Source organism: Hetaerina americana, unplaced genomic scaffold (genome assembly GCF_022747635.1).
Source record: "Hetaerina americana unplaced genomic scaffold, ioHetAmer1.1.p SCAF_4, whole genome shotgun sequence".
In the NCBI taxonomy this organism is placed as follows: Eukaryota; Metazoa; Arthropoda; class Insecta; order Odonata; family Calopterygidae; genus Hetaerina; species Hetaerina americana.
In genome coordinates, this window is record NW_027286985.1 from 58,401,104 (window position 1) to 58,421,191 (window position 20,088).

General features: G+C 39.2%; 1 protein-coding gene across 1 annotated transcript in view; it reads left to right on the top strand.

Annotated features, from left to right (window-relative positions):
• LOC139692228 (sodium-dependent serotonin transporter-like) overlaps window positions 1-20,088 on the top strand; it is a 186,887-nt gene that overhangs the window by 54,634 nt on the left and 112,165 nt on the right. The window contains exon 3 of the mRNA XM_071590293.1: window positions 15,447-15,581. Within this exon, the coding sequence (XP_071446394.1) occupies window positions 15,447-15,581 (135 nt within the window). The remainder of the gene's footprint in view (window positions 1-15,446; window positions 15,582-20,088) is intronic.

The following is a 20,088-nucleotide window of genomic DNA, read 5'->3' on the forward strand; positions in this document are numbered from 1 at the left end:
TAATTATTTTTGACATGATCTCTCCTACCGTAGTACAATGGGGGTAATAATACATTTTCAACATTACTACTGAAGATACCTCCTTCCAATTTATCCAAGAGTCGAAATTATTTAAAAATAGCTTTGGTTTTTCCACAGCGATGCTGTTGGCAATGGATATAAGGGCGTTCGATCTTTAACAGCGTACATAAAAAGAGGACGCCATTGTAAAACTGAGACAATTTAAACATAGCCGAGGAACATACTGGGCCTACCACTCCGCTCTTCATCATGTAAATTTGTGCGGTCGTTTATGAAGTCTCAACACCATATTTAACATTTCCTTCGTTTATTATTGTAGGTCCGTAAACTAGGCACAACTCTTAATGGGTTTGGAAAGCTGATGATCCTTTAGCAAACAAAACAATCAAGCCACATTTCGCATTTTGCAACTGGCGGGAACAAATATTTTCTTGGTCATTATTATTTACATTCATCGGCAGGCAAACGACTACTAAATCAAAGCAATAACTTCAGTGGCTTCGAAAATAATAAATAGATGGCGCTGTATGCGTGTGACTTGGTTCTAACCAGCTACTATTTAAATATGAGAAAATGTTCCTTAGCTTTCGATTGCGTCTAGTAATATCCGCTGTCTTTAATACAAAGGACGAGCGCCATACGAACATAATTTGACGAAAAATAAGCAAAATCATAATAAAGAGGAGATATGTTTAAAATAATTACCAAATGCACACAATTAATTCTATTTAAATAACCCAGAAATTGTCACCGAAGTGAAGTTCACTTCAAATATATTCCATGGTTCTCTTCTGTGATTGTTTGAAAAAGTTGACGTAATTCCCTCCATTTAAGGTTAGCCTAGGGAAAGAACATGAGTGTACGAAGTGCCAGTAGTTTTTGGTTGAATTTTCTCTAGTGGTTTCACGTCTGATGGTATGCGCTGAATACCGTGGTAATGGAAATGTGCATCCGGATCTGAAGGAAGCTATTTATCGTTGGTGTACATTGACCAAGGAATATAAACAGATGAATGATCCTCCTAGATGTGTCATTAAGTACCAATCCATCCATTCTTGATTTTTGCGAGACTTATCAAATGGCCGAATAATTTTGCTCAGTGGGTTACATTTTTCACCAATGTCGAATATGGTGTTGATGAGGGAAAGGGAAGGCCGTAGCGAGAGCAAAAAGATAATTGACCACCGAGTAGTACAACATACGCAGTCCTTTTCGCCAAACACAATAAGAAACCTCGAGGATATAAATCAACTACGCTTACGACGATTCAAACTTTGCGCAGAAAGTTTGAATTCGCCATGCTCCGTCTTCCACTAGACTGAAAAGAAATAGGAGTTCCCACGCGGGTGAAAGTTTTGGAAATACGACATCGGAAGCAATCAATGAAATTGGCGCAGGAAACAAAGACTTTCCTAATTCCACCAAATGCCCTGAAAGAAAACGAGATTAGGATAGAATCGGGAATCGAACGTAGGACCTTACGTTTTCCGGGAGAATTCTCAGAATCACTGGACTGCCTTGGGTTTTTCTAGAAAATATTCCTGCTTCCATTGACTCTCGTTTGGATTTCCTCTAAGTTTAGAGGTCATGACGGTTCTAATCATCCGCTAGAAAAACGAAAGCTCCTTCCGCGGTTTAATCCCTGCCGCGGGTGTTTGATTTCCTGAGGCAATTCGTTGAGAATCACTGACTATTTGGGCCCAACCTTTCATATTCTCCAACTCTAACGATCCCTTGAACACCGGATTCCTACGAGATCAAGAATATGTATCTCACCTTTCTTCCATCTTTCCTTCCCCTCTCCCGTCTCTCATGATAACAATCAAAACAATTTCCGTTTCTTAAAGATCCTCGCCGGTCGCGGGCTCATCCTTGGAGTAGTTTGTACTCTTTACGGGCGCCACCGTCGCGCACGCGTCTTTTCCGCTAGGTCAGTTGTGTGGCAGGATTCCTCGGGTATTCTATGCGCATAAACGGTACGAATCTTGACTGATGCGTGCAATTTCGCAGAAATCAAGAAATATTTTACCCGAAGTGACTTGAATGTGTATATATAAAAGAATTAGTGGTACGCTGCAAGAGTAGTTCGCGAGTAATTGATTATTTAGTTTCATAGCTTACAAATGGTGTTGGGAAAAATATCATATGGATTTACTTAAATTTTCTCCTGAAGGAAATTAATTTAAGCTCAATGAACGTATATTGAAATTGGATCGTTTTAAGGAAATGTCTCTAATACGACAGAATGGATTTAGAGCACTAATTCTCAATTGTTTGGGAAAATTTGTCAAGCATTTTGACGCATTATAAATTGCTCAAGAAGCCATATAGAATAAAATCAACGTTACATGTATACTGCGTCTAAATGAAATAAATATATGTGAATAAATATATGCTTTCCCAAGTTTAGTGATGTGAGGTAAAAATTAATGATTCACCTCAATTGTTTGTGAATAAAAGTGCGTATCTGACCATGTTTACTGCAATGCATAAATCAGCTTATGCAATTAACCATGCTTGGTATTATTCCATGGTGAAAGAACATAAATCAGTACAAAACAAAATCAAATTGCTTGATGCTAATGTTCACATTGAATTTATTTCACGCAATGCATTTGTACTTAATTTACGCGAGATTCAAAGCAGGATTACCTAACTTGTTATGGTACAACAAAAACAATATGTGGTACCTCACTGTGTAATCCTAATGTAGATATACCTTGCTGTGTCTTATGAAATACTTTCAACAAGTTTACTTCAATTCCTATGATTTTCTTATTTCAACAAAATTATCCTGGCAGGGTATAATATACAGAAAAAGGTACACTGTCTTATTGGAATACAATATTGTGAGCAAAATAAGGGGTGGTGATTGCTGTTTTAAAATTCCTACAAAATTGCCATTATTCTGGCCTCTATGAAAGCTAAATACCATCCTACTACCAGCCTAGGCTGAGAAATATTCTAGAATTCGAATTATTTGCTTTCATATCTAAAGAGCGTCTATTCTCGCTAGAGGAAAACCTTACCCTTATTCTTGAGATACGTTTCAGGATATACAGGTTAGTCTTGGCTTACTCTCAGATGTTTTATTGACGATTTTGCATATTAAAATTTTCCTCGATTTTTTCTGTTCATTATCACCTTTGGGTGATGTCCAGGGAAGATTGTATTTGAAAGGGGAGGGAGACGCGTGGGTGAAGGTTAAAGTGCGTGAGACTGCATAATTGGTGAATGGATTGTTATGAATGTGTAAGGAATCAAGAATATTCGGCACTGAGAAGAGACATCAGAATTTTGAGGGATCTTAATGCATCGTCGGAGATATTTGTTTCAATCGGGGAAATAGCCATCGAAAAGAAAGAGAAAATGGCTTTAAATTGGACACAATGGTTTGATTGACATGGGTATGAAGGTGGCGGAGGAGCTGAAAGTTATATAGGCTGGTAAAAAGCGGCAGGTTTTAGTAAATATGAAAGTGTGGAGGGGCAATTCAACAAAAGAGAGTGCCCCATGTCAGTGGCACATCAGGCTCCGTCTTACAAACATGGAGGGACTCTCTGATCCCTCTTCTAATTACACATGAGCCTTTTGTCTTGCCAGTTTTAAGCTAGGAAATGATTTCAATTTGTATTGCCTTTTCAAACCTTATTTTAACAATAGGAACGGGGTTGGGACGGATTTATACTATTTTGAATTTTCAATGTATGCAAAATTTAGATAATTTTTCCCAGATAGAAAAAATAATACGTGGCACTCTACGGATCAGAGACATGAAACATGAGAAGATGACCGCTGAAAAGTAAAAGAAGCCTTAGAAAAAGGGCGCTGAAAGAGAATGCTGAGGAATAAATAGACAAAGTGGAGAACGAAGTATATAAAAGAGCAGAAGAGGACAGGTCCATGTGGAGAATTTTGCGACAAAGAAGACCAAGATGGATTGGACACAACCTGAGGCAGTTAGAAGCATAAAAGAAGGGAAAATTGAAGGAATGATCCCATAAGTAAGACCAAGGTACGAGTAAAATGAACCGACAAAAAAGAAAATAAAAGAGAGAAGCTATCTGGGGGCGAGGGAATTAACACAGAATAGAGAAGAATGAAGGGCTGCAGAAAATCAGTCTTAGGACTGGAATATTAATGATAATGGAAGCAGAGAATTTGTAACTCAATATCATTGTTAATAAATTTTTAGCATAATTTGGACCTCCCTAATTAATAGTTATTCCCGATTTTTTTTGGCAGGCAGACAAAATATATATGCCTCATTTAACGTTTCCAGTTAATCGCAGCATATTTTGAGTGTTGTAGGTCCCTGTAATACATGTATGTTCGCCAAAACTTTGCATTATAAAACTAAAGATCGCACAGTATGGCTAACTTCATATTAAGCCGTGCGTCTTGTGGAAATCGCTCAATGGGTTAGGGTCTGCGGTTTCCTAGGAAAATCTCGCAATCGAAAAATCAAACAACATGGCCAAAGATTGTCTCCATCAATCAAATCTAATATACGTACGCATTAGAATTAAGTTTTGGACGGTCCCTAAGTCTTGGATGTGCACTAAAATTTTTGTGCGCGTGTTCCCTCTCCATGTTTCCTTTTACCATTCTTCATATTATCTACCTCCATAGAAGATGTTATACTCACTTGGAATTGTACTCGGACCTTCTGTTCAGCAGTCCAAGGGTTTAATGATAGGCTATCATACCCCTTTTCATTATCGTTGATTAATATCAAAATATATTTCTAAATTTAATTACCTTACTCCGTAAAATGAATTCTCTAAAATTTCGCAATTCAAAGCATTCCTCCGCCATTTGTGCCACCCATTTGTTTAGCTCCCCAATCGGAGGAAGCCTGGTACCATAAATCGAAAGGATTACACATCGTGAATAGGTATATGAAAGATAATTTCGGGAAAAAAATCTTTTTTCACTGAATGAATTTTCACAGAGTAGAGCCTCAAGCCATCGATTTCAAAACCTCGTTAATAACATGAAATAGCTGAAGAATGATACCTAGTTAAAGCAAAAATTATTCGGAACCTTTCGAAAATATAAAAGAAATAAAGTCTTAAATTTTATAATTGGCGGTAAGAAAAAATTGCACAATTTTTTTCATCGTGAAATACTTACATGAGCTTACTAACTTCTCTTCAGCGAAATGCATTGTTTGTTACTCCTCGTAAAGACGCAGCATCAACATCAACGTTCAATAAGCATATAATTTCGTAGAACTATTCTCTGCAGCGTTTATATTAATGGATATAAAGAGGCCCAAAAATATAAATAAATAGTAATTGACTCCTTAAATATCGAAATTTGTGACAAATAGAGTCCTGCTTGATAGATAAAACGTCTGTCCAAAAAGTAGTGAGACATTTTTTCCGGGATAGATGGACGGAAGGGCAGCGGTTTCTCTGACTGGGATCGAGGGAGGGGAGTCTCAGCAAAGACTGGAGATTGGTGGCAGTTGACTTAATCTTTACAGAGTGGGGATCGTTCGTTTGCGAAATCTCTATAACGTGACCTCGTTACGCTCCGTCATGAACCTGTCATTGAAAATCATCAAATTTTGCGCGAAACTGGGAAAAACGGGGAAAGAAACTCATTAGATAATCAATGGGCAGATAGGATGATTTTGAATGGCACATGTTGTTTTGGGAGAATAGAGAAGATGTTGAAGAGGCCAAACGTTCAGGAAGCCCGTTAACCTCGTGAAGTGACAAAGAAGTGACGAAAATCTTGCAACAATGAAGACATTGTTGGACGAGGATCGCAGAATAAGTGTTTGTATGGCTTTTGATGAATTTAAAATCCGTAAAAGTCATGTGCATTGATTTATAACCGAAAATATGGGAAAGGTGTGTGCAAAGTTGGTGCCGCGAGTGCTCTCAGACAAACAAAAAGAAACTCACTCGCGGATCTGCCAAGATCTTCTCAACCGTGCCTCATCCACCCTACAGCCCTAACGTTGCCCTGCTAATCTTTTTCCTCTTCCTTCGCCTGAAATTATTGCTGAAAAGACGTCACAACGGTTCGGTGGAAGCGTTACAACAGGTCATGACGAGAGAGCTTAGCAGTATTCCGGTCACCGCATTCCAGAAGGCGTGCGAGGGTTGGAAAACCCACTGGGAGCGGTGTGTGGCCGCACAATGGAGCTACTTCAAAGACTTTTGAGTAAATTTATTAACTATCGCAATGCATATTTTTCATAATCGACTCAATCCTACTCTTTCTGGCATTGTCCTTGTATGTGCTAGGAGCATACGGATGCCATGATAAATCGCAAGTACAAGTATGATCGTGTGGATAAGTTAAAGCTGTCAATCATTTTATCATGTACTCTTTCACTGATAATAACAGGTGTTTAGGTATCATATTCGAAAATACATTTTAAATAAAAATGAGAACTTACGGTTGATAATTTTAAAAATAGACATTATACTGGGTGCGGCAACATAACGTCCTTTTTTATAAAGCAAAACCACATTAAAAAAACGAAGTTATATCGCCGCACCTTGTATTTGGATACATACAAATATTTTCGTCCTTAAGAAAGTTTTTGGGATCAATATAAATTTTGTTGGTTCAGTATTATTTAAATTCAATCAAATAATTGAAAACGCTACATAACTTGGAATTTTTTATTACTTCCGAGGGAAAAATTACACCAGTGATTTTAATTGTATTGTGGACAGTTTGTTTGTTTATTTTTCCCCCGTCCATTTTTTATGTGTTCTCTATGTGAAACGTTCGCGTCGGCATAAAGTGTACTTGCGCGTACATTGTGTTTTCCAGCCAAGCTGTCAGTAGCGGCTGGACCTCTTTTCAAGTACATCCTACTCACGTTCTTGCCAAGATGCAGTACTTTGAATAACGAGCCTTGCACCTCAAACTTTTACAGCGACTGCACTCCAGGCTGGAAGTTGTAAATTCGCGACTATACTCTAAACAATTCGAGTTCGTCGTCATGCGTCTAAAATCGAGGTTTCGCGCTTACCGTTAAATTGATCATAAATTAACTCAAAGATAGTATTAGTTACCATTTTAAACAACATATTATTACAAATTAAAAAACATTTATGCTTGGTTTTCACTCTATTTCATGGCTTTCACTTTATTTAATAGTTTTTTTTAAATAGCCGAGGTACTCAGTTTTTACCGTGTGGTGATGTAGTATGTTATTTCATTTTCATTTTGGTTACCATACAGTTTTGAATTAAAATTTATTAATTTTTTAATGTTCTACAGAAGGCTGTGACACACATACGCACACTCACGGAAAGGAAATGTACTCTCAGGGGTTAGTGTAAAGTATTTGTTTGTGCAATACAGTCATTTCTTCTGATCTTTTTCTCTTTATATTTGACCGATTTTCCGTTTAGAATAATTAATTTTATTCCCATATATTGGTTTATGCCGTCTTTATTCGTTTTGAAGTGTAAGCACGCATTGATAGCAGACACTGTTTCAATTCAGTCTCCTCTTATAATTTCGTATGCGGAGTGGGTTGGAGAGGATAGGGCAGAAACGGACGGTAGGGATGTGAGTGAGAAGGGAGAGAGGTATGGGATGCTGACTTATGACAGGCATCACGTGACCGAGGAAGTCGTTTCATTTCCCCCGCCAAATTCCCTGGAATAGAAATCTGGATTGGGGAAGTGGGGAGGAATTGGAGGGAGCTTGGTTGGTGGGGTGGAGGTGGTGAGAATCGGGTCTCGGGTAGAGAGTCGGGAAGGGGATACGAGGGTGATAATAAGCGCCTGGGAAATATTCACCCTCCTCCGACTGATTCTTCGCCTCCGAATGTTGGACGCCGCGAGAAGGGCGTGTGGAGGCGGTGGGTGGGAGGAGGGGTCTTAAGACTTTAATCCCCTTATTAAGAGTGGGGAGGGAGGGGGCTGGGAGAAAGAGCCACTCACTCACACTCTCCAATGAGTGGCGTGGGAGGAGGCAGGTGGATTACGTCGCCAACTTTGCTTTCGCCCATCTCTCTCTCTCTTATTGTTTTTTCTGAATCCCTATTTATCCCCTCTTACCTCTCACCCCACCCTCCATGTCTCCCCTCCCTTTCTCCGCACCCCCGGGCGATAGCGCATTCATTTGTGAGTTGAAATCAACGAAGTAGAACCGTACGAATGTTTCAAAATTCCACTTTCGCTTTATTTAATATATTTATACTCTTCTAGAAAGAATCCTATTCACACCGTGTAGCGACTTACCAATTCTAATTAAACTTTCCACCTCATCACGTTTTTTACCTTATACAAACCGTTTCATTTCCTAAAGCAGGGACTGTCCTCTGCACGAAAAAGAGCCGCAGGGAGGTTTGGTGTACCCTCCTGCCTATTATGGGATTGGTGGTTTTCGGGCATGACGCAAGTTCCTTGAAATTAGAATGCAAAATGTGGTTTCTGGTTCCATGTAGACTCGTTCGATTTTCTCGCTACCAATCAATCTTTTCCTTCATTCATCTTCTCCTTTTCCTGACGACTTCCATTATCATCGTTTGCTTCTGGGATATCATCGTTTGTAAGGTACATCCCACGGGAAATCAATGAAATCTCTCGGTGTATTAATGACTGTCTTCCATAGTTTCCTTGCAACTTAGGTTAATATATGAGGTTCTTCTTGTCAGGTTACTCCCCCAAAAAATGTGCATATTATGTACTTTAGTAATACATAATTCACACATCAATATAACATGCATGTGCATTGATACATAATTCATGATACATTACGTTTTCAATCATTTAAAATTATGGTAAACGAAATCCTTCCAACAAACCTGTTCCATAGTTTTACTGAATACATGGTTCCATAATTTTACAATATGTATATATATATATATATATATATATATATATATATATATATATATATATATATATATATATGGAGATTTTTAACTAAAAATGCATGTAAAATTATGATCCATGTGTTCAGTAAAACTATGGAACAGGTTTTTTGGAAGGATTTCGTTTACCATAATTTATATATATATATATACATGGAAATTTTCAAATAAAAATACATGTAAAATTATGATCCATGTAATCAGTAAGACTCGGTATAAATATAATCAGTATATATATATATATATATATATATATATATATATATATATATATATATATATATATATATATATATATATCCCTCCCCGGACTACAACCTTGACGTGGTGGAAGGGCTTGTGCGTTCCGATGACCCCTAGAGCTGTGCTGGCGGGAGTAATAATTATTGCTCCTGGTAGGGTCACCCATGCCAGATAGGTCGAAGGTTAGGAGCCAGACGAAAGGTAGTCCACGCAGCGTCTGTTCCTCAGTGAGGCGGCTGCAATGGCGTCTGACCCCAGTGGGGCGGCCAGTAAGTGATGGTGTCACGTTAAAAACACTATTGAGGAAGGCAACGGGAAACCACCTCAATTATCATTCCCTAGAAAAATATGATGGACAATAGAGATAATTTGAGTCCTGGCAACCACGGGGCTCGGCCCAATCGGCCGTGTGTCGTGCCCGGCAGCGGGGGAGGCAAGGCTTCCGCGGTCGTCATCCCACGAAACCCTTGCAAGGGAAAACCAGCAGCAGCAGGACAGAAGACGCAGGAGAAGAAGACAAAATTAGTTAGAATAGGAACGTGGAATGTTAGGACAATGATGAGGACAGGGAAATTGGAGAATGTTAAGCGAGAGATGGAAAGGGGAAATATAGATATTTTAGGTCTATGCGAGGTGAGATGGAAAGATAGCGGGGATTACTGGAGTGATAAGTATAGAATAATATACAGCGGTGGGGACGAGAGCCAACGAGGGGTTGCCATAGTATTAAATGAAGAGGTAGGAAGAAGCGTAGTCAACATAGAGCAGGTAACGGATAGAATACTACTAGTGGAGATAAAAGCAGAACCGACGAACTTAGTTATTATTCAGGTATACATGCCACCGAGCAACCATAAGGAAGAAGAGGTCGATAAGATATACGATCAGTTAGAGGACATGATCGCGTGTGTTACAGCAGGGAAACATTTGATAGTGATGGGGGATATGAATGCGACGGTAGGCGAAGGAAGAGATGGTGATGAGGTGGGCGACTACGGTTTAGGCACGAGGAATGACCGCGGGGAGAAAGCAGTTGAGTTCTGCAGGAGACAGGGGTTAGTCATCACCAACACTTGGTTTAGACACCACAAAAGACGCAGGTATACATGGAAAATGCCAGGTGACACAGGAAGATATCAGCTAGATTATATCCTGGTTAGACACAGGTTTAGGAATAGTGTGATAAATTCCCACAGCTTTCCGGGAGCGGATGCGGACTCAGACCACAATTTAGTTGTTATGAAATGTAGCGTACGTTTCAAAAAGATAAGGCAGTGGCGGCGAGTTAGAAAATGGAATGTAGAAGCATTAAATGGGTTGAAAAGGAAGGAATACAAACAGGCGGTAGAGAAAATAATGGAGGATGGTAAAGGGCTTATTACTATCGAAGAAGAATGGGAAATGATCAAAAAAGGGTTGTCTAAAGCCGCAAAAGACACTATTGGAACCGTTAACGCTAAAAGGACTAGGAAACCATGGATCACGGATGAGATGATTACAAAGATGGATGAGCGGCGAAAATGGAAGAATATAAATACAGAATTAGGCAAAATGAAGTACAAAGAATTGAACAATAAATTGAGGCGGGCAACAAATAAGGCAAAAGACGCATGGTGGAAGACGCAGTGCGAGGATATGGAAAGTCTCCAGAGGAAGGGCGAAATCGGTGCGCTGTACAGCAAAGTTAAATCGTTATCGGGAAGTAAGAAAGGAAGAGCTATGCTAATAGTTAGAGATAAGGCGGGTAAGGTAATAGTTGACGCAGGAAAGATCCAAGAGAGATGGAAGGAGTATATAGAAGAACTGTATAGTAAAGAACTCAGACCAACACAGTTAGACATTGAAAAAGAAAATGACGTAGAGGAAGACAGCTTAGGTCCAGGCATACTAGACAATGAGATAAAAAGGGCATTAAGGGAGATGAAACTAAATAAGGCCGTGGGGGTAGATAACATTACCGTGGAACTTTTAAAATGCTTAGGAAAATGTGGGAGGAAGAGGCTATATGGGCTGATCCGTAGCATTTATGAGGAGGGAATCTGGCCGGAAGACTTTGTGAGAGCAGTTTTAGTTCCGATTCCGAAAAAGGTAAAGGCCACGTCATGTGAGGACTATAGGACAATTAGTTTGATATCCCACGCAGCTAAAGTTGTTCTCAGGATCATAAACAAACGGATAGAGAGTAGGGCAAATGATTACTTAGGGGATGATCAGTTTGGGTTTAGGAAGGGGAGAGGTACGCGTGATGCCATTGCAGTAATGAGGTTATTAATCGAGAGGAATATAGAACACAACCAGGAGGTATTTGCCTGTTTCGTAGATTTCGAAAAAGCGTTTGATAGAGTGAATTGGGAAAAACTAATGAGTATATTGCAGAAAATAGGAATAGATTGGAGGGAAAGGAGGCTAATCCGCAACCTGTACATGTCTCAGACTGCTCAGGTGCGGGTGGGAAACGGGGAGTCAGGATGGGCAGTGTTAGGAAGGGGTGTAAGGCAGGGTTGCCCATTATCACCGTTGCTGTTCAACCTGTATGCAGAGGAAATGATCAAAGAGGCATGGGAAGAACTAGAGGTAGGAATGAAAGTGGGCGGGGAATTCGTAAAATCAGTTAGGTTTGCTGATGACCAAGCTTTAGTTTGTCAGTCAGCCAAGGGGCTGCAAGCATTGCTGAGTGAATTGGAAATTCAATGCGACAGGTATGGGATGAGAATCAACATTAATAAAACAAAGGTTTTGCGATTTTCTAGAAAGAAAAAGGGTAAGCTTAACATTAAAATAGGAGGACAAAAACTAGAGCAGGTAGAACAGTTTACGTATCTCGGTAGTGTTTTGGACCAACACGGTCAAAGTAGTAGGGACGTAAGGAGAAGAATTGCGCTAGGCAAAGAGGCTTTCACGAGGAGGAGGGAGTTGATGACGGGGACTTTGAGTAAGGATGTTAAGAAAAGACTCGTAAAAACTTTGATATGGAGCGTAGCTATGTACGGCGCGGAAACGTGGTCATTGAAGCAGGAGGATAGACGTAGACTGGAGGCTTTTGAAATGTGGGTGTGGAGAAGAATGGAGAAGGTGAAATGGACAGAGAAGAAAACAAATGAGGAAGTACTTGGTATGGTGGGCGAAGAGAGGGGTTTGTTGGGAGCAATCCTATGGAGGCAGGAAAAGTGGATGAAGGGGGTGTTGACCGGCAGTGGGATGTTGAAGACTGTGATAGAGGGTAGAATGTTGGGCAAAAGAGGAAAGGGAAGGAACAGGATAGGGATGTTTGACGGGATGAAGGGAGGAAGAAAGTACTCAGAGATGAAGAGGGACCTGGTGTAGAGTAGAATTTAGGGTTGTGTTTTGTTAGTAGTCACAAAATATTTGTTTGGTAGTTGTGTCCATCGAAAAACCTACCTTAACCGGTAGATAACCTTAAAAAAAAAAAAAAAAAAAAAAAAAAAAAATATATATATATATATATATATATATATATATATATATATATATATATATATATATATATATATATATATATATATACAGGTATATTTATAGTTGGATGACAACTTTACCATGTCACTAATCATTTAGCATATCGTACAGGTTTATCATAAATATCATTTAGCAATATTGTACACCAACAGAATGGAAATTATGGACTAATTTTAATGGACTAGTTAATAAAATTATTGGAGGACTTATTGCCAATAATATTTATGTCTTGTCAAAGAAATATTTCTTCGTCTGAGCTTCCTCTTTGCTATCTCATTTTTGCTTATGCATCATTCGTAACCTTACTGGCTACATAGGAGGTCTATATTTCTTGAAGCACATGTTTTCCTTATCTAATTTTAAATCGTGTTTTTTCTACTGCAGGCCATTACTTAAGTTATTTATTTTCATGCTGTAATTATCCACCTGCATATATATACAGGTTATTTTTCTAGTTATTTTTCATATACAGAACATAATGACATCGCTTTAAAACTCAAGTTTTAAATTCAACTTGAGCAGCCTAATATAAATAATGAGTTAGTTATATGCATTGCAATATTAGCTATTTAATGATTATTTGGATAAAAACGTGAATATTAGACTCTATGAGTGCACACGTACTGAAATGCGTCATTATTTATTTATCTTCGGAGTTCTTTGTTATTAACTCGATCTTTCAATGTAATTTTTCATAATTCCTTTGTAAAATTGTGTTTGCATGCTTTCCAGTCATCTTCTCTTAACCATAATTCGCGTCTTACAGCCTTACAAATGAGAGTTCCTTTGCCAGTTTTATTTCAAATTGATGTTAAGTTTTTAACAGCAATGATATACACAATGGATCAGTATTCTTTGCCTTTAAGAGTTGCTTTTCTCTAATTCTTCCTGAAATAAAGTCTTCTTCCCTTTCCCTATTCTGCCTGCAATATCCCATCCACTTTTTCTTTGTAATCCTGTCACCACAATGGGAAAAGTTCTATATTTTTTTCATTTGCTCCCTTTCCTAGTTGTTTTAAAAACAGTTTTAATGGAATAGGTAACTCCACGTAAGTGCAGTATTAAATGTCGATGCCCTAAATTGACGTCCACTCGCAGGTGCGACGTATCTAAGTAGATCACACGATTGCAGCCGTCCAATTCCGCGACATTTCTCATCCCTGATGTCCTCCTCGGCACTAAAAACAATCTCAGACTGCTCTCTCTTAAGCGACGTCGACCGAGGATAGCAATCTCCTCTCCCACCTCCAATCGTCCGTCGCCATCCGCGGTCAATTATCTCCAGCAGCGCTCCCTCCCATTCCCCCACCCCCGATTCGAATAAACCCGTTGAACCCCCACCTCGTATTTTTATCAACTGAGGAATCGACTCACTTCTCCATCGAACAACCAATCACCCTCTCCCCCCTCCTTGATGGGGGCAAGGCTCCTCTCACCTCGAAAGATTAAATATGAGAAATGGGAATGAACTGCGATGAGCCCCCGGTGCTGACACGTCGTGGGTTGTGAAGCGCCCAATCAATTATTAATTCTGCGAAAGAGATTGCCAAGCGGTGTCCTTCCAGGTGACGGGGAAGGGGCGAGGTTTAAGGCTAGGGATAGGATGGGGTGTGCGAGGAAAAGGGGCAATAATGAATCCCCCTCCTCACTCCTTCCACTCGTGTCAAGAGTAATACAAAAGTGTGGAGTAAATCCACGGGCAGAGGCAAGTGTGCACGATACATATGTACGTGCATATAAAGATTAAGGATTCGTCAGGTAGTGATATTGAATGAAAAATAATACTTTTGGGGTAATATCGAAAAAACCATTGCGCTGAGATAAAACAGGAGTGTAATTATATAGAAAAAATTAAAGCTAAATATTCAGTCAAGTTGGAAATAAGATGTATGCTAACTTAATCGTTAAAGTATAAAGAAAATGATTACGTAAAGTAATCCGGGTAATCCAAAAGAGGTAATACAGTAGCATGTTAATTGGAGGAATACACATTTATGGAAATTTTAAAACAAAAGTATGGGTTAAGAGAATAATTCTTATCGGAGCCACCCGAAGGCTAATTTTAGGTATAAAATAATCTCATTTTTAGATATCTTGTTCGTGTTGAAGCCAAAGCTTTGTGAGAATTCATGAAAACAAATCAAGCCCATATCGAGTCACCGGTAAACTTGAATTATTGCCACTGTTTTTGCTAATATGTAGTTTCCTCAGGTAACTTCGAAGGTTGAGTAGTCACACATTTTATATGATCATTATCAATGGGTGAGGACAGGTAAGGACGATGTGCAAGGGGCGGGGGGAGATGTGGTCCCTAATAATTTTCTTTTATGTCTGTAACGCTGATTCCTCAAATAAAAAACGAGCCTTAAGAGGTTTCCGTAAACAATTCTTTATGGGATTAAAATTATTCCAAGACGCTCACTTTGCAGTCGTGTCATAATAGTTAAAATTTAAATCCTCTAGGACACGTAAAGCTATTTGTAATCCCCTTTTTATTTATATTATGAAATTTATAAATTATGGAGTATATCCAAATTTAGGGGTATTTAGTATTATACTAAGTTTGGTTTAATACAGAGTTTAGTGGGGGGGGGGCAGTTGAAGCATTATTTAGCTCGAAAGAGTTCCCTACACCACACCGGGAAGTGTTTTTGCTGGGTTCATTGAAAACCGAACTTTGGTATTTTGGCCACCCAATCAAAAACAATAATTAGGTTTTGGTGTTTTAGTGATATATTATCCCCGTTGTAAGTTCACTCCCCTTCACCATCCTACCGATGGGTTTTAATGGTTTCACGCAGGTAGGTGAAGATGTTCTCATTACCATCCACTTTCTCATCCGCAGGAGCCTTCCTCATCCCCTACACACTGATGCTGGTGTTCGGCGGTCTACCACTCTTCTACATGGAGTTGGCCCTGGGGCAGTTCCATCGGTGCGGTTGCCTTACCATTTGGAAGCGCATCTGCCCAGCACTCAAAGGTAAGCTGAACAAATATTCCCGTCTTCAACCCTCTCCCTCATATACACTCCTCTTAAGGGGTGATTTATTCTCAAGTGTTATGTGTTCGTTCCGCTTTCGATGGTAGTCATTTCAGCTGCTACTCGCAAAGGTAAGGATTGCCCAACTGAGGACTACAACGGATATCTTAGAGTGAAAAATTCTGTCAGACTTATGAGAGCGCTTTCGCAATAATATGCCGCAATTATCTCTAACACATTATTATTCTCTTGTGGGAGGTGTACATTAATAATATCTTCCAATTTGGACTTTCAATTTCCAATATTTTTTATAAATTTGTAAATTTTCATATTTAAATACAGCCTGGTATATTTTTTCATGGCTGTTCACAGATAAATTTCAAGTGACCAAATAATGTATTTGTTTCTGTACCGAATTAAATGATATTGGAATTCAATTGTTCCCGGCTCATATTGGAATTACTATAACTTTGAAAAGTTACATGCTATTTTATTATTATTCCATCAAAGAATGCAATCGTGTGTTTACATAATAATGTATATGTTTTTTAAGACACGCGAGCAAATGTGTTTTCCTTTTTACCATACTGAAGGCAAATTGACACTTTTCCAAGTCAGGTTTGGCCTTAAAGGAATTGATTCATCAGTTTAAGAAATAAAACTACGCTCTATTAATAATACAACTGATGAAATCATGTAAGGTCTAATAAATGAGTAAAAGTCTGTTTCGGGCGTTTTCTTATAATTTCATTTTCATGAATACTACTTGCACGAATGTCTCTTAAGTCTAATAAGTATTTTGACGTTGAAGACGTTGTTGGAGACAAGTTATTGAATATTTACCAATTCGATTCCCTCCCACGTGCAATTGCCTATTAACACAAGGTCTTGACAAAAAAACCGCGTCAGATTCGCCGTCAATCCAAATATCAGGAAGGAGGAAAAAAACCCACTTCCTTTTGTAAAGGATCGCATTTCAGCGATCAAACACTCGATAGCATTTCCCATTTGATTTTGATTGATACGGAAGAGAAAGCGGCGCGGCGAAATGACAGCGGGCGGGCAGCGAAGAAGCCAATCCAAGTTTATTCGATTGTATAAGTAACCGACTCCCTCTCTCCCCCTCTCTACATTTCTCGCTCGGGCTATCCTTTGATTGCTCACTGGGGGGGGGGGGGGGGTTGGGGAAAGGGGTGTCAGCGAACGATTGAACTGGGGAGGGGAGTGAGTGTCGAATGGAAAAAGGGAGTGGGGAGGCGTGGCGATCGATCAGACGCCGAAGGAAGTTGAATAGGGGCGCGAGGAACACCTGTCGGCGGAAGAGAGGCATCAAACTGCGAGAAACTGAACGGGCGTGATTCACACTGGAGCCGTCTCCAGGAAGGGCGTTAGGGGACGGCGTGCGAAAGGCTCGAATAGATTCGTGGGCGAAAGGCGCTGATCGTCATCGCCAAACTCACTCACGCCTCCGCATATTTCGCATTGGGCGTCAGTTTGGGTTGACAATTTCTGAAAAGTTGATTCCGGGAGATGACTGCTACATTAATAAGCAAACCCAAGGGATAATCTCATGAAGCTAAACTGCCATATATGAAAGAATGGTAATTTATCTTAGGTGTGATCCGGGTTATTTTGAATATTTTAGAGAGATAAGTAAATGACAAAGCTCGAATAATTCCATCCAAACACATCGTTGTTCATTCAAAGATCCATAGGAATCATCTTCGAAGTTATTCGGTGTGATTGTTTTTCACTTTGAACAACGTCAACAGTTGTTTTTATATTTGATTGAATTTCAATTCGATACAATTTCCACCTTGTTTTATGCATATGGGATAAATAGTTTAGTGAATTTGGTATTTTTTTTCTTTGCTATTAAGAAACTAGGAAAAAGAGAAATTATGTCATTATTGTCTTTGGAATTCAAAATATATGTATTCCTTTTCCTTTATATGCATTCCTTTTTCTTGATAAGGAACAAATTAAAAATGGTATTTTTTATCTGAAATTTCAATCAAGAGAGGTTGAAAGTATGTTGGGCTTGGGTAGACATTACTGTAATATGAATATGTACGAAGGTAGTTAGGTATAATATATGGAAAGGTCTCCGAATCACCATCAGATGCCAGTGCTAGCGCAATGAGTTCCTCGCGTAGAAATAGGCCATCCTTTATGAGTATACCATCCTTTATGAGTATACACGTAACGCGTCAGTGCTCTAGGAGGATATCTGTGGTGATGACACCTCTCTGTTGTTGTTCCTATGTAGTGGTTTGTGAAGATGGAAAAAATTGAGATCCGAGCAGTAATTCAATATTTCGTGAAGAAAGGTATGAAAACAAGGGAATTTATGCCAACTTATAGAACACTCTGGCGGGCTCTAATCTTTCTTATTCAACTATTTTCAAGTTGACAAACGAGTTTAAGCTTGATTGGGACAGCTTAGATGATGATCTGCGTAGTGGTCGGCCGAAATGTGGCAATACTCCAAAAGTTATGGCAAAAGTGCATGAAATGATCATGGAGGATCGCCAACTGAAAGTGCGAGAAACCGCTGAAACTGTAGTGGTATCATCTGAAAGGAGATATTTAATTGTAATTGTGGATTAAGATATGAGAAAGTTATCTGCTAGATATGTGCCGTGACACTTGACACAGGGTCATAAACCCATCAGAATGGAAATTTCCAAACATTGTTTGACCCGTTTCAAGAGCAACCAACAAGATTTTGTGCACCAGTTCGTGACCACAGATGATGCATGGGTCCCCTACTACACCCCAAGGACAAAACAGTGGTCATATTATCGGGCCTAAGGATATATTGTGTTGCTTTAGTTTGCGCTAAAAGATTTCAATAAGGTCCATAAAAAAACTTAACCCGAATGAATTACTGATAATAATAATGTTTCGAAATCTTCAATTCATTTACTCAATGGTTTCCGGATTTCCAATGCATAGTTATAAATATTGGTAGAAATTAGACCAAAAGATGCAACCTGGGACGCCGAAAACACTTTCGTCTACAAAGGCTAGTGATCTTTAAGTCACCGCGGAAGAATTCGCAATGAAATACTAATTTAATAGGAAACGTTATGTGAGTCGGAAAAATAAATGTCTGTATTAATTTCAATGTACTACAAGAAATAAAAAGCTCACCCTGTTTGTTAGAATTAAATAAGCTAAAATTTAGCTTTTCCCCATTTTGCCAAAACTTTTATTATTTTTCCTTTGTTCATAATGAAATTTAGCCATTATTTTCTCCTGATATGGGATTATAACTGATTCGTTCAACGACAAAAATTATTCTATTTCACTCTATCCTTTTCTCTGAATCTACTTAGTTTTTCTACTGGGAGATGTTATCCTTCCTGGAGCAAATGGCCTCTACTGTCTAATTCTGTCTACCTTCTCTAATAACTACTACTGGAACTCCTTCATGTATAAGTACATAAATATCGAAAAATTTCCAGGAATCAACCTAAAATATATCGGATGCCTTACAAAGACTAATTAAATTTCACTCATCTTGTGACCCACCCGTTTAAACTGCTTATATGAAGAGAGACTAGCGTTTTAGTGTGCCCTTGAAGTCTTAGTTTAATTGCTCTGCGTGGAAGGTCTTGAAGTGGCCTCGTGTATTAATCTCAAAAGATTATCCGGGCCATGAGGGGGCAGACATGGATTAGGGAACGAGGAGAGACACGAGTGAGAGAAAGAAGGAAGGGCCACTTGCTCTTTTGCGTGGGCTGCAGGCAGAAAAAGCGACCTACGATATAATATAATCGCGACATTTTGGAATAAAACCCATTAATTGAAAATCCTCTTTAAGTCCCTGCCGAGATACACGCCTGGAGGGTGTTTCTACCTGCCACCCGCCACTCTCTTTCGCCCCCCTCCCGGCTCTCCTTCCTTCTCCCCTGAGGGCACGCCAATACTGATAGCGGCACTCTTCGGGATGGCCCGTTTCTCATTCCACTCAGTCTCACCCGCGACTCCCTGATTAAAGTCCCGCGGATATTACGATAATACTCGTATAATGATTATAACAATCATCATCACTTCATTTCTTGATAGGTTAATTTACTGCGTTCCATTAATCTTCATTATTTTTTGATAATTTCTTTAACCCCCCAATAGTCGTGCTGTTTTCTGTCTTTCTCAATATGTTCTCTTTATTTGTCTCTTGGCATTCCTCGAACGATCTTTCGTTCTTATTTCTCATATCTTATATTTCTAACTTATTCCTTGTCCCTCTAGGTGTGTTCAATTCGTCTAGTTGTCCTGTGCCGTAGAGTTGTCTCCACATAGTACCTTATTCTTCAGCTCTTCTGTATACCTCTCCCGTCTTCACTTTGTCTACCCCCTTAATCTTCAGCATTCCCCTACAGCACCATATTACAAGGATTTTTATTCTTTGCTGGTCCACTTTTCTAGGTCTCTGACTCGAAAATTTAGATGCTTGATAGGAATGTTTTGACGAATCACCTTCTTGTTTTAAAAACTTTCG